The 16,048-nt window shown below is 45.0% G+C and overlaps 1 protein-coding gene across 1 annotated transcript in view; it reads left to right on the top strand.

Moving 5' to 3' along the window:
• KIF6 (kinesin family member 6) overlaps positions 1 to 16,048 on the top strand; it is a 512,465-nt gene that overhangs the window by 489,673 nt on the left and 6,744 nt on the right. The window contains exons 17-19 of the mRNA XM_006860583.1: positions 3,297 to 3,381; positions 5,062 to 5,197; positions 9,236 to 9,333. Coding sequence (XP_006860645.1) covers positions 3,297 to 3,381; positions 5,062 to 5,197; positions 9,236 to 9,333 — 319 coding nt within the window. The remainder of the gene's footprint in view (positions 1 to 3,296; positions 3,382 to 5,061; positions 5,198 to 9,235; positions 9,334 to 16,048) is intronic.

The raw sequence follows: 16,048 nt of genomic DNA, 5'->3' as shown, positions 1-16,048 counted from the left end.
AAAAAAAAGATGTACAGCCAGAATGCTCCCTGAAAACCGAGATGGCCAGACTTCGTCTCTCATACTTCACACATATTGTAAGGAGGGACCAGTCCCTGGAGAAGGACATCATGCTTGGTAAAGAGGAAGACCCCCAGTCCCCCAATGAGATGGATTGGCACAGTGGCAGCAGCACTGGGTCCAAATGTAGCAGTGACTGTGAGGTTGGTGCAGGACCGGGCAGTGTTTAGTTCTGCTGTGCATAGGGTCGCTATGAGTCAGTACCAACTGGATGGCACCTAACAACAACAACAACCTAATGTGGCAGTTGCTTTCTCCATGTTTTCATCAACTTTCTCTTTGTATCGTCCTTTTAACCCCTGTTGTTGTTGTTGTTGTTGTTGTTGTTGTTGTTGTTGTTGTTGTTGTTGTTAAAAGCCCTGGAGTCAGTTCTGACTCACAGTGACCTGTATAATGTGGACTGACCTTGTGGTTCAAACTGTCCTTGCAGTCAGGTGATTGCCCTACAACACCACACCACACCAGGACTCCCTTTTAACCCTCAGTGTTATAATATGTCATCAATTTTTTCTTGGGTTAACGTCGGTCTTCCCCACTAGGATGCTTCTGAAACAGGGACAGACACTTACAGAGGGAACTGGTTCTGTTATTTGGTAGCTTGTGGAGTTGCCCTTAGCCTCTGCCTCCTTATCTGTAAAATGGGCATGATAATACCCGCCAAGTGGAGTGTTGAGAAGAGCTGAGTTAATGCACAGTGACCAGACAGAGAATGTGTTCCATGAACAGTCACTGATACAATCTTTCTGTCCTTGTGTCAGCAGCATTCAGAATGAGTTCTCTTCTCTGAGGCTCCTGAACACCTCACACACATCCAGGGCATCTGTAAAATATCCGAGGAAAAGACAGCTCCACATTGGAGCAACAACCGCTCTGCAATAAAAGGGCTCAGCAGCCAAGTTGGGGCAGCCATAACTTTGAGGTGGAAGAAAAGTCCATCTCGATCTTTCTTCCTCTCTTCCTCCCATGCATGCAGCCCTTAGTCTACCTCCACTGGGCGGGCTGAGATGACCACTGTATGCAGACCCCACAGTCTTCCTCTGCCCATCTCCCACAGCCTTCTACCTGGTGTGTGTGAAGCAGGACGTCCACCCAGTCACCACAGAGCAGAGATCTCTCAAGGCAGGGATGACTTGAAGCACTTACAGGTGCAAGTCAAAGACTCATTGATGATACTTGAATGTAAGGAAAATGAGAATCCTTACAACAAGACCCATAAACAACATCATGATAAATGAAGAAGAAATTCAAGTTGAGAATGAGTTCATTCTACTTGGATCAACAATCACCATCCATTGAAGTGACAGTCAAGAAACCAAATAACGTATTGAATTGGGAAAATCTGCTAGAAAAAAAAATCTCTGTAAAGTGTTAAGAAGCCAAGATGTCACTTTGATGACTAAGGGGCACCTGCACCCAGCTGTGGTCTTTTCCGTTGCCTCATATGTGTGTAAAAGCTGGACACTGAAAAAGGAAGACAGAGACCCCAGATAAGGTAACTGGGCAGAGGCTGCCTGAAAATAAAGTGCCAACATATGGTATTTTGTTATTGCTAAAATATTTAAAGGGCTGTCAGAGTAGCGAGGAGGGCCTGCTGTGTGACTCTGAAGTGCCAAAGGAGAGACGAGTGGATGTTAGTGGGACAGATGTCCATCAAAGTAAGAGGAAACAGATAGGCTCAAAATGAAATGTGCTATCTTGCACTGGAAACATTGAAGCAGACATCTGTGAGAAATATTATAAAAGGAATTTCTAGATCCAAACCCCTTGAAGCCAACCACAAACAAACCCAGATTTGAATCCAGGTACCTGAAGTTAACCTTGGTGGCCGTGGGTAAGTTAACCTATTTGAGCCTCACAGTCCCTTAGGCAAAACAGGAATAATGGTACTTATCTTAAATGAGTGTTCTAAGGATTAACTCTGATCATATCCAGAAAGTGTCTTGAACCATAGATTTTCCCCTTCAAAAATCAGAAGTAGAGCTGTATCGCTTCTAAGATGTCTTCTGTGATGCTAAGAACTTCAGTGCACCCACAAAGAGACGCTGAGGAGGATAAACAAGCCCACCCACTGGCTGGTGAACAACAGGCTCCAGACAAGCACACAGAGAGAAAAAGGAAGCCTCCATCAGAGCAGCAAGATGGTGGTCAGACCGTAGGAATATAGGATGTAGCCTCCAGAATACTGCTTCTGACAGGGTTACCCTTTCCCAAAGCCAAACCTGACTCTATAGTCAAGTCTTGTTGGCAAGGCATCTGAGCGTGGGTCTCAACTTTTATTGTTTATTAGCATAACTTGGGGATACATTAAAAGTACTATCACTAGACTCTATCCTATCCCATTCTAAGGAGTACTCCTTAGAAGCGATGATGTCTGAGAGAAGACTTTGTCTCTCAGACTTTGAACATGTTAGGAGGGACTGGTCCCTGGAGAAGAACATCATGCTTGCAAAGTGGAGGGTCAGTGAAAAAGAGGAAGACATTCAATGAGATGGCTTGACACCGTGGCGGCGGCAGCAGTGGGTTCAAACGTAACAATTGTGAGATGGCGCAGGACAGGACAGTGTTTCGTTCTGTTGTGCATAGGGTTGCTATAAGTCAGAACTAACTCAACAGCACCTAAGAACAACAACAGCACCCTATTCCTATTAAACCGGAATCTTTGGGGTTGTGCCAAATACTGGTGCATTTGTTTTTGTTTAATTCTCTAAGTCTTCTAATGTTAAACAAGCTTGAAAACTACTGCATTAAAGGGAAGTATTGAAAAAACAGAAGGCATGGTTTTGAGGCTAGAAAATTCACAACTTCAACTACCACAAAGACGTGATACGGGAGGGTTTTGTGATGTTTTCTGAGAATGTGAAGGGCTCTTTATCAGAAGATGGGAAAACGCTATTTTACATCTTCCCTGGGGACTCAAGAGGAAATGAGTGAACTCAATTCTAAAAGGATGTAGAGATGTAAGAAAACCTTCCCTTCCAGTGACAGAGATGAGACAGGACAGCTGAGGGAAGATAATGATGGAAGTGTTTCCTCCCAGGGGCTCTCAGCTGAGCTGAGATTGGCATCCAGAGGAGGAGAGACTAAAATGGGTTCTTGTCCAGAAGTCCCTGACAGAATTCACTGGGTCCCCACTTATCTTCCGGTACACTTTGACTCCTTCATCTACCGCAAATATCACACCTTTCCTTGTGTCTTCATTTCACTTTGGAGTAACCCATGGCATCTCCCTCCTACAGGGATCTCAGAAAACATGGCCGTGCCCTTGCTGCCTGACCAGCTGGAAGAGAAGCTGCGCGTACAGCTGGAGGAAGAGAAGAGCAGGTGCCCTTCCTTCCCGCTACACACACCCTGACCCCAGTCCTGCAGGACCAGCCATGGGGCCACCTGGGGCTGTCCAGGACAGGGCAGAATGGTCATGACCTAGCCCAGGTGTGGAGCTACTCCAGAGGAGGCGATCTCACAGCTGGGCCCCCTTAAACAGCAGGAGCAGTTAGTGCTGCCTTTGAACAGGCAGATGTGAAACGCAGAAACCCTAGGCAGAAGGAGGTTAAAATGGAGCAGAAGGCCAAGCCAGGCCCAGAAGAGCCAGGATTCATGTTTCTAGGAGGGGTGTTGGCTATCTGCATCCACATCCTACCCAAGGTCCCAGGAAGCAGTTTGACTTGTCTACTGCTGCCACCTAGGGGTGTCAGCACGTATGACCACATTGCTCTTCCTCATGTCTGCAGCTTTACCCCGCCTCACTCCTGAAACCCCTCATCTGTAAGGAGTCATGCCGCCACATAGGGCCAATACTGATGGGACTGTTACTGATACATAGAACCTCACTTAAGGTTCTTAGTTCATTAAGCTTCTTAGTTCATTCGTTCATTTATGGGTCCAGTAAATGTTTGAGCTCTCCTTCAGGCCACGCAAAGCTTCTGGAGAAACCAAACAAATTAACTTCCCTGCCCTCAAGGAGCTAATGGTCATTCCAACACTAGACATAGGCTGGGCAGGCGTGTGCCCCAAGCAAACCACCCTGTCCACCTCCACTCACACACGCCTGCTGTCCAAGACTTGAAGAAACCAAAGGTTCATGACTAGTGCCCATCCAGGTCACTCTTGGTAACTGTGTGCCGTGTCCTTCTCCCAGGATGCCCTGCACTGTCCTCCTGAACTGTTGCCCTGCTCTGTGGGTACACCCCCTCAGCTGCCTCCTTTACTCTGTTATTTTTTTCTCTGTTCCCACCCATTCTTTTTAGTCTCTTCACTCCAACTCCATCTTCCCACCTTACGGTCATCTCAGAAGCTACGCTATCGCTCCAGCTTAACTACTGAACTGTTTCCTGTCAGACAACTTCGGACTCACTGACAACAGCATTCCCAAAGCCCACACTGGTCATTAACAAATATATTGAGCTTTGGTTCCTCAGCATGAAGATAAGACTGTTGAAACTGTGGATTCTTGAGTCAGTCAGTCTGAGTTCAAATTCCAAGTCTGTGTATTAACTCCCCATGCCTCAGGTTCCAAATCTAATAGCATCTTCTTCTTCACTGGGCTGTGAAGAGGATCCATTTAGTGTGTCCAGTGCCACGTCATTCTTGGAGAAGTGTTGTTTTCTCACACGCTGATCCATGAGCCTACTGAACTCATGCCTTGCTTTGTTTCCCTACGGTGTACTCAAACCCCAGAACCAATCCCAGAGCACCAGAGCGCCACTGCCAGGCTTAGAGGTACAGGATGGGCAGCCAGGTGACCAGCTCCCTGAGGTGGTTGGTTGGTGGTTTTGAGCCATCAAATCAGTTCCGACTCATAGCAACCCTGTACAGGGTTCCAGAGGCTATAAATCTGCATTGAAGCAGAAAGCCTCCTCTTTCTCCCACGGAGCAGCTGGTGTGTCCTAACTGCTGCCTTTGTGGTTTGCAGCCCGTCATGTCCCCCACTCCACCACCCTGAGGACAAGAGTCCATTTACACCCCTCCTTCCAGAACACTGAATTTTCTCTGATCTTGCCGCAGGTATAAGACAGCGTTTACTCGCCTGAAAGCCCTCAAGGTGGAGATTGAGCACTTACAGCTGCTCATGGAGAAAGCCAAGGTGAAGCTGCAGAAAGAGTTTGAAGCCTGGTGGGCACAGGAGGCCACCAACCTGCAGGTATGTATGGTCATCAGGGCATCTGGGGAGGAGGCCCACCATGCAGCCCCCAGGGGGACTGGCAGGAGGCAGAAAAAGCAGGGAATCCTCCCACATGTCCCCCTGCTTTCAGCCCCTGGCTGGTGAAGCAAGTAGTCTTGTCAGTCATGAGTCAAAAAAGGTGAGGGGTGCATTGTATCCTTACCCAAGTGCCAGCTATCACTAACCACCTTAAACATAAGACGGGGAGGGGTAGCAGCTCCCCAAATCAACGGATTGCCATGTGGCCCCATGCAATATTCTTCATTGATACCATATTCATGCAGCGTTGCATTTGTTCTTAATCTGTATACTAATTATAGAAAAACTTAAAATGCACAAAAACATAGAGGAGAAAGTAAAACTCACCGTAATCAGCACCGCAGGCTCCTGGTGTGGTGCTGCCGATCAGCACTGGAATGTGAACCACACGGTCAGCAGTTCAAACCCACCAGAGCTGCTCCTTGGAAACCCTATAGAGTCGGAATCGACTTGCCTCAGTTAACAATAGCGACAAGGATAACCATTGTTAACATGTCAGAGTGTGTTCTTTTTTATGCATATGTATCCTTTTTATATAAAATTGGAATCGTATTGGTCTTAAGGGAGCGTACGTGACTGTCTTTTTAATTATTTAATGTGACTATTTTTCCATTTTATTATTCTGCAGCATTGTTCGAATGGCTTTAGTGTTCCATCATATGTATATATTTTAATCTACTCAACCTATCTCCCTTTGATGGATATTTCGGTTATTTCTAGTTTCCCACTCTAAACCTATTTATATATTTTCCGTATCTCCTAGACAAAGTTCTAGAAGTTTCACATAACATTATGAAGGTTAAAATGACCCTTAGGAAGCATCAGTATAACACTTGGATTGTTCCTGAGTAACCCCTCAGCTGTGGTAGTGGTGGTTATGTGCCGTGGAGTCAGTTCCGACTCATAGCGACCCTGTACAAGGTTTCCGAGGCTGTAAATCTTTATGGGAGCAGAAAGCCTCATCTTTCTCCCGCAGAACAGCTGGTAGTTTCAAATTGCTGACCTTGCGGTTCACAGCCCGATTCATAACCACTATGCTACCAGAGTTCCATAACCCCTCAGCTGTAGAGTACAGTAAGAGGGATGAACTGCACAGAGTCACATCACAATGACTGGCATTGCCGTTACAGAGCATCTAACAAGCTGAGCCCTTCATTTTATGGATAAAGAAACTGAGAACCAGGGAAGGTATGTGCCCAAGAACAAATAGCCAAACAGTAGCCAGCATGCTATCAAGTGTCCACGTGGAAGGGCAAGAGAGAAGGCCATTTGGATAAACTTAAATACATAGAAATACAACGGAACTTCAAAACATTTGTGGGAAATTTTTATTATCATTTCATTCCATTTTTCCATAAAGTCCTGTCATACAAGGAAAGCCAGTTACACTAGAATTCAGTTATCAAAATAGTCTAAAGGCAAAACAAAGGTATAATAATAAATATCCTACTTTATTTGTTGTTGTTAAGTACCATCGAGTTGGTGCTGACTCACAGCGATCCTATGTAGAGTTTCCAAGGAATGGCTGGTGGGTTTGAACCTCCAGTAAGTCTATTGCTTGTCCTAAAGTGCCTACAAGACTCATTGCACATTAATTAATATGATCTAGGTGTTGGTCCGAAGAGTCCTGGTATTGCAGTGGTTGAAGCACTTGGCTGCTAACAAAAAGGTTGGTGGTTCAAGCCCACCAGCCTCTCTGTTGAGAAAAATGTAGCAGTCTGCTCCTTTAAAGATTTATGGTTGTTGTTGCTGTTAAGTGCCATCGAGTGGGTTCCAAATCCTGACAACCCTGTATTGGGTTTCTGAGGCTTTAAATCTTTGCGGGAGCAGAAAGCCTCATCTTTCTCCTGCAGAGAAGTTGGTGGAATCAAACTACTGACCTAGTGGTTTGCAGTCCAGTGCTTACCCTACAAAGCCTTGGAAATCCTATGGGGCAGTTCTAATTCTGTCCTATAGGGTGCGATAGGACAGAATTGACTCAGTGGCAATGGATAGTCATTAATGGGTAGAGGTGGTCCTAATATGGCTGCAGTTTCAAGAATTCTACCACACTGCAATGTGATTTCAAAACTACATGTGATATCTGTTGGTGACAAAGTCACAGCTATGCTAATACTCTGGTGGTTTGTTACCTACATTTATCATTGAAGGAAGTGCTAAATTTCAGGGAGAAGTCAGGGAAAATAAAAGCATAATGCTCCCCATCTGAGTTCACAACCGCCCGTGGATTTGGTCTGTAGACAAACTTCCTTCAGTCACAGCAGGTGCCCAAAGGCGTTCAGCCACTGGCCAGTGGGCAGGGGTCATGCTGTCCCAGGCTGACAGATTCACCTGGTAAAGAAATAGCCATTCCTGTAAAAACAAGAGCAGCCAAAGGTGGCACTTCTCTGTGTCCCCTGCCCCACTGGGTGACCCAGAAGCCAGATGACTGCAAACTGCATGGCAGGGTGCCCTGTTGCTGAGGAGCCAAATCCATGCTGCAACCCACAGCGGTACCTCGTACCTCATCAGAGCATGCGTGGTGATGAGACACTCTCTGACAGCCAAGCCATGCCCCCTCCCCCCACACACACACACCGCTCTCATGTTCTAACACAGAGCATCCTGCCAACGCTTAAAGATCAACCATGATGTAAGCCTTGCCTGTGCAACGTGTAAGGAGCCCCGTAGCACAGTGGGCTAAGTATTGAGCTACTAACCGCAAGGTGGGCGGTTCAAACCCACCAGAAAGATGAGGCTTGTCAGTTCCTGTGAATATTTTACAATCTCGGTCCTCTAGGGGTCGCTATAGAGTCTCTATGAGTCAGAATTGGTTTATGAGATCTCTAAGGTCCCTGGGAGAGTCCTGATGTGGCACTGCAGATTAATGCACCAGACTGCAAAGCTGTTTGAACTGTGAACTGCAAGGTTGGTGGTTCAAGCTTAACAGCTGCTCTTTGGAAACCCTGTTCAGGGTCACTATGGGTTGGAACCGACTCGACGGCACTTAACAACAACAACAAAGTCCCTGGGTGGTGCTAACAGTTTGTTCTCATCTTTTAGCAGAAAGGCTGGTAGTTCGTACCCACCCAGTGGTGTCACAGAAGAAACTCCTGGGAATCCACTTCTGTAAAGATGACATATGGCCAAGAAAGCCCTACAGGGCTCAGTTCTAGTCTGCAGCAGCTGAGGCCACTGTAGATCAGAAGCAACTCAATGGCCATGGGTTTGGTGGGCGTTTGGCTTGGTTTGGTTGTATGAGACCTATGTAAAGGGAAGAAGGTCACCAGTGTGCATGGATAGATTTTTCTTGACTCTGGTAGTGCATGTTTGGGACAAGTACAAGCTAACTAAGAAAGGATTTCTGGAGAATTGTTATATAACATTTTTTGTTTAACCACAAAAAGTAATCCATGCCTAAGTTGGAAAGCACAGAAAAGCACAAAGACTCAATCAGACATTACCCACAATTCTCCGCCAGGCTAAGACCCATGATGATGGCATTATAATGTGTAGACTTATTGTTCTTCATGGTAACTGTAGATGAGCAGTCCCCAGTTACGACGTCCCGACTTAAGTATAGCCCCTGCAAAACCTATTACATAGTAAAAATCCAAGATACATATAATCCTTCATAGTAACCAATGGGCACTATTTGCCAAATACATCAGAGCATTACTGTATTATCATGTTAAGGGTGTTTTGTGTATTTGAAAACATTTCTGTACTATTTTTATGCATAGGAAAGTACATTATATACTATGGACTAAGCCAAACATTCAACTAACTGACGTTAGATACAAACTGTACCTAACTGCAAATTTTACATATAAATTTGACTTAAATACAGACTCAGAATTAGAACACCTTTGTGGTCCTGGGACTGCCTGTATACCACCTTTAATAACTGGGTTTCCCTCCTTAGGCAATACATCGAAAATATTTCCCCATAGCATCAGATTCAAGCTAACAATCTGAAACTTCTTCTTGGGTCAACAGGCAAACTCTCCAGCTGTGAATTCACTTAATCACATGAAGCTGTCTCCCCAGACACCTGAATTCCAGCAAGAACAGCCCTGGACTCTCTGTAATAAAAGGTAAGAAGGATCTATGGTCATGGATTGGAAGATTTACCACAGCTAAGCTGTCAGTACCATCCACAGCAATCTAAATTGAATGTAATTTCCATCAAATCCTATTAGCCTTCTTTGCAGAAATGGAAAAGCCAACCATCAAATTTATATGGAAGGACAAGGGACCTCAAATAGCCAACACAATCTTGAAGAAGAATGAAGTAAGAGGACACACACGCCCTAATTACAGACCGTCTTATAAAGCTACAGTAATCAAAACAGCCTGTTACTGGTATAATGACAGGCATATAGACCAATAGAAGAGAACTGAGAATCCAGAAATATACCATACATCTCTGGTCAACTGATTTTCAACAAGGGTGCTAAGTCCATTAAATGGAGAAAGAAGAGGCTTTAATCAACGGTCCTGGTTAAAATTAGATTTCCACATGCAGAGGAATAAAACAGCACCTATGCCTCATATCACATACAAAAACCAATTCAAACTAGTCTGACAGACACTGGGGAAACCCCTTTGGATACCCTCAAAGTCTGGAACTGAATTCATCCACTGTAACTCAAGTTTCAGCCAAACGATAGGTCTATAACATGAACAGTAATAGCAGGAAGGTTCCCACTCCTTGGAACAATCAACCATACGAGATCAAGAGGACATTTTCCCAGAGATATAGCTAAGAAGGCATGAAGGGGTAGGGAAGAAGGACAAATGGAAACATTAGGGAGGAAGTGGGAAGAAGGCAGGTTTGGGGATTGCAATCAAGGGCTCAAAACAAAATGTGTATCAGTTGTTAAATGGAAAACCAAGTTACTCTGCAAACTTTCATCAAAATCACAATAAAAAAGTTAAAAAGAAACAAAAAAGATCACAGCCTAGGACACTTTATGGGACAGTCCTCCTCTGTAACATGGAGTCACTCTGAGTCAAAATAAAAAATTTTTGGAAAAAAAAATTCAAAATGCATCACGAACCAACTATGAAAACTAAAAGCAAGAAAGCCCATCGAGAAACCATAGTGGTGTGGTTGTGGGATCTAGGTTTTAGCACAGGTCTATCAGCACCAAAAGTATGACCAAGCTGCAAAAGATAACACCGACAAATGGAATCTCTTAACAATTAAAAGGAGTCCTGGTGTGGCACTGGACCACAAGGTCATCAGTTCAAACTCACCAGCTGCTCCTTGGAAACCCTATCCAAGGTCAACTAGACAACACTTAACAATCACAACAATAACAATGAACTAATTTTGTTCATCAAAGGACTTTATCAATAAGGAGAAGACACAGATTGGGAGAAAAACTTGGGAACTCATATATCTGATAAGGATTTGATATCTGAAATATATTTTGAAACTCCTACAACTTACCAAGAAAAACACAAACAACCCAATCAAAAAATGAGCAAAGAACTCGAATGGGCGTTTATTTGATCAACAAAAAATATACAAATGGCAAAAAAGCACATAAAAAGATGCTCAACATCATTGGCCATTACCAAAACCAAACCAAACCTACTGCCATCAAGGTGATTCTGATTCCTGAAGACCCTACAGCATTGACCCACAGGGTCTCCAACACTGTAATCTCTACAGAGGCTGACTGCCGCATCTTTATCCTGATGAGCAGTTGGTGAATTTGAACCGCTGACATTTTGGTTAACAGCTGAACACTTAACCACTGCACCACCAAATTTCCTTCCACGGACCATTAGGAAAGAGTGTAAATCAAACCCACAGTGAGGTACCACCTCACCCCCACTAGAAGGCTATGACACAACACACACAGAGAAAGGTTTGGGCAAGGATGTTGGAAACATTGGAACACTCAGCCACTGCTTGTAGGAATGCAAAATAGTACAACTGCTATAGAAAACAGTTTAGTAGTCCCTCAAAAAGTTAAACATATGCTACCAGTTTGTTGCTATTATTGGTAAGTGCCATCAAGTTGATTCCAACTCATAGCGACCCCCTATGGGATTTCCAGGGTTGTGACTCTATGCGAGAGTAGGAAGCATCATCTCTCTCAAACTGCCAACCTGTGGTCCACAATCCAGTGCTTATCCTACAGAGTTACTGTGCTCCCCTAAAACTCCCCTATGATTCAAAAATTCCAGTGATATGTATATACCCAAAAGAATATATATATATACCCAAAAGAATCAAAAGCCGAGTGCATCCAGAAATCTCCACATGACCATTCCATGAAGCACTGTTCACAATAATCAAAAGGTGGATGCAGCCTGAATGCCCATCAATGGATGGGTGGATAAACAAAATGTGGTAGGTACAAGCAATGAAATCTTACTCAGCCATAACGAGTAATGAAGTCCTGATACATGCCCCAACATATATGAATCTTGGAAACAGTATGTCCAGCGAAGTAAGTCGGCTGCAAAACAATAAACAGTGTGTGATCTCACATCTATGAAACAGGCAAAAAGACAGAAACTAAAGTTTATGACCAGAGGTGAGAGGGACAGGGAAAGGTGAAAGAGATTGCATAGTGGGTGCTGAGTTGATGTCAGTGGTGGGGAAATTCAGAAGAGTAATAATGGTCACACAACATAGATAATGTTACCCGTGTCACTAATGTAACTCACGTAAACATTGTTGAGTTGGCAACTACTTTGCTGTGTATATTTTTAACCACCAAATCGAAAAGTAAGGAGGAACTCCACAACAGTGTTGGAGCATCGGAAAAGACTCCCCGTCTGTTTCCCCAACCTGGTTTTGCTGCTCTAAATAACTCCTTCCAGGCTGCAGGACCAGGGAGGATCAATCACCTCCAGGGTGTAATTAGTTATAGATACTGAGGCAAGTGGCTTTGAAGCTCTGAACACACCCTGCTGTATTATTTCCCTCACTGCTACGACAGCCCATGGACCTACTGCCATGGTAACAAGAGACTTAAAGGTGCAAGTCCAGTCCCTTCAAGCCAAGTGCCTGTGTTGGAAGATGGGATTGGCAAAGGGTGAGGGAAGAGGGTGGGAGAGGAAGGGGACTGGGGAAAAAAGGGGATGTTTGGTGGTGGAGCAGGAGGTAGCCTGCCCGGACATGGAGTATCTGAAGTAAGTGTCTGCTGTGGTCCTAGCAAAGACACAAGTGAGAGGGAGGCAGCTTCTCATACCTCCATATGAAGATGGCCCTGCTCCAGTTCCTTCCCCTCACACCAGCCACGGTGCCGTCTCTCTAACCATGCAAGCCCAGGTAACAAAGCTCATGGCACATGCCTCCCACCCTCCTCCACCACTGAGGTGCAGTACTGTCATGCCCAAGGCCTGGATAGCCCAAGTGGACCTCAGCCCCCACCACAAAATAGCACTCCGTTGACCGGAATGGACAGGAGCTGAGCTCTCACGTTGGAAATGAGAACTAGAGCTGTATTTGAAAAGGAAAAGCCCAGATGGTATGAACCCTCAATATAGTGTGTACCCCTGATGAGAAGGCACTTTACCTCCCTGGTCTCCTCAAAAACCTTGAACCCAAGTGCAATCACGAGCCATGCCAATAGAGGGACATCCTACAAAATGCCTTGGCCAGAGCGCCTCCACCTGTCAGGGTCATCCACAACAAAGGACTGAGAAACTGCCACCGCCCCAGGGAGCCTAAGAAGACAGGAAGCCTCAAGGCCATGCATGTCCTGGATGGGGTTCAGAAAGGGGACATTAGGGAAAACCTGAGAAAATCTGAGAAGGTGGTGTTAGCTAATAATAACGTGTCCGTGGTCGTTCATTAGTTAGAGCAAACAGATTATATTTATTGTAAGAATACGGAGTCCTGGTGACACTATGGGTCAGGCATCAGCAGTTGAAACCCACCAACCATTCTGTAGGAGAAAGACGGGGTTCTGTGCTCCTGTAAAGATTTGCAGTCTCGGAAGCCCTATGCCGGCTCCAGTAATAGAATGGGGAAACTGGGTCTCGGGTATATGGCAGCTTTCTGTACTCTCTTTGCAACATTTCAGTAAATCGAAACCATTCTAAAAAATTTTAATCCTATTTGTTTAAAAAAAAAACTTAGAGCCAACAGTGAGCCCTCTACCACCTGATTACCATTACTCTGAATGTACCCACTTCACCCAAAGCAGCTCATATTCTAGTTATAGAAAACTTCCGTACGTGAGCCCCTAAGACAGGAATCAACACTGATGAGGTGTGTTTTGGCTGGCTTACCTGGTGCTGAAAAGGCGACAGGTGGTCCATGGCATTGCAGGCAGCTTAGCATTAGTACCCTACACCTGGACCCCTGTCTATTCACTTGGGGTCATGAGTTGAATTGTGCCTCCCCACTCCACCCCTCCACACACACACACAAAGCATAGATGTGTCCTATCCTCACCCCAGTACCTGTGACTGTGATCTTATTTGGAAATTGGGGGCTTTACAGATGAAATTAAGATGACTTCAACACATCCTTGTTTTATTGTGTCGTTGTTAAGTGTCATGGAGTCAGTTCTGACTCACAGCGATCCCGTATAAGGTTTCCAAGAAGCAGCTGATGGGTTTGAACTGCCAACCTTGCAGTTAGTAGTCCAGTAAGTATCCTACAGCGCTACATCAGGACTTCTGGTTTTAGAGTGGACCTAAGCGTAATGGTTACGAATCAGGCTATGAACTGCAAGGTCAGCAGTTCGAAACTACCAGCTGTTTCGCTGGAGAAAGATGAGGTTTTCTGCTCCCATAAAGATTTGCAGCCTCGGAAACCCTGTATAGGGTCACTATGCATCAGAACCGACTCCACGGCACATAACAACAACAACACATATAAGAAGAAGGAGCTTAGACACACAGAGACACAGGGAAGAAAGCCATGTGAAGACAGAGATTGGACTGATTATCTACAAGCTGAGGAATCCCAAGGCTATGAAGAAACATGATTCTCCCTCAGAACAGATTCTCCCTCAGAAGCTTCCAGAAGAAGCCAAACCTGCTAAGAGCTTGATTTCAGACTCCTAGCCTCCAGAACTGTGAGAAATAACTGTCAGTTTTTTCAAGCCCCTTGAAGGTGGAGAGTGTTTCATTTTGTCCTCTCACATTCCCCATGATGCCTCGTGGAGTCTTGCCCAGAGCAGGCAAGTGGGACTCAAAGCCCTCTACCACTAACAGTTGGCCTCATGTGTTCATAAGCTGACTACGCTGAAAGAGCCCACACAGGCCCTCAGCCCAGGCAAACGGACTTCTCTGCTCTTCAAGAAGTGACTTTGCTTGCAGTTTTGTGGAGAAGGAGTCCTTGCCTTGAATCTTCAGACAAAGAGAATTTCACTGAAGTCCAGGACTGCGTAATGTGTGGTAGGGTAAACTTCAGTGTATTTAAAGCTGAAATGAGAGGCTTCTGGAATCTTCCTCAATCCAGAGGTTCACATGATTTGGTAGCTCTCAACACAGAGGAAAAAAGTAGAATGCTGACCCCAAACCAAGATTTCTCTTACTGAGCCACACAGCAGAAACCATTTGACTCCAATCTGTGTGTGGAGGGGGAATTAGGGACTGAACCTCTACACCTCGACCCACTCCCACCCCCACAAAGAGCTTGGGCCAAGCACCATGTTCTTACCTACCTACAGCCTCATCGCCCAGTGTCCCTCCCATAAAGGCAGTAGCCTGGAATGGGAATGCTACAAAGGGTCTTAGAGATCATCTAGCAGGAGATTTTATTTTTCTTACTTTCAACCAATCATACATTTTGTTTCATCTCAATGATTCCACTCCCTTCCCTGTAACAACAGTTACCCTGCTTTCACCCTAGCAGAGTGTGTTAGCAGGGTTTACTGGAGTGGCTCTGTTGGATCAGTGCTGGACTGCAAACCACAAAGCCAGCAGTTCAAACTCACCAGATGCGCCTTAGAAACCCTATTGAGTCATAGCCAACTCCACTGGCATTTAACAACACCCACTAAGAGATACTTGGAAATGTGTAAGTATGTCCCAAATATTGCTTGAGACATACTTATGCTTAAAAAAAATAAAAGAAAGAAAGAAAAGAAAAGAAACACATTGTTTATCTGAAATTCAAATTGCATTGGGCATCATGTGTTGTTAGTTGCCAAATCTGGTAACCATGGTTCTTTGGAATGAGAGTGACTATGGCACAGGAAGGTGGCACTAGTAATACCTGAGGTGGGGCCAGAGCTACTGAACCTCCTCCGATGTGTGAGACAGGCCCTCACAGTGATGCTCTGAACCCCTCCAATGTGTGAGACAGACCCGCATAGTGATGCTCTGAACCCCTCCAATGTGTGAGACAGACCCGCATAGTGATGCTCTGAACCCCTCCAATGTGTGAGACAGACCCGCACAGTGATGCTCTGAACCCCTCCAATGTGTGAGACAGACCCGCACAGTGATGCTCTGAACCCCTCCAATGTGTGAGACAGACCTGCACAGTGATGCTCTGAACCCCTACAATGTGTGAGACAGACCTGCACAGTGATGCTCTGAACCCCTACAATGTGTGAAACAGTTTTGATAGTTGATCCAAGAAGAATGAAGTCCTTGACAACTTCAATCTTTTCTTCACTGATAAGAATGTTGTTTATTGGTCCTGGGGTGAGGATTTTCATTTTCTTTACATTGAGATGCAATCCATACCGAAGACTGTGCTCTTTGGTCCTCATCAGCAAATGTTTTAAGTCCTTCACTTTTAGCAAGCAAAGTTGTATCATATGCATATCGCAGGTTGTTAATGAGTCTTCCTCCAATCTTGATGCCACGTTTTTCTTCATA

The sequence above is a fragment of the Chrysochloris asiatica genome, unplaced genomic scaffold (assembly GCF_000296735.1).
Source record: "Chrysochloris asiatica unplaced genomic scaffold, ChrAsi1.0 scaffold00038, whole genome shotgun sequence".
In the NCBI taxonomy this organism is placed as follows: Eukaryota; Metazoa; Chordata; class Mammalia; order Afrosoricida; family Chrysochloridae; genus Chrysochloris; species Chrysochloris asiatica.
The sequence above is the reverse complement of the archived record's forward strand: the minus strand, read 5'-3'. Positions and strand labels throughout refer to the sequence as shown.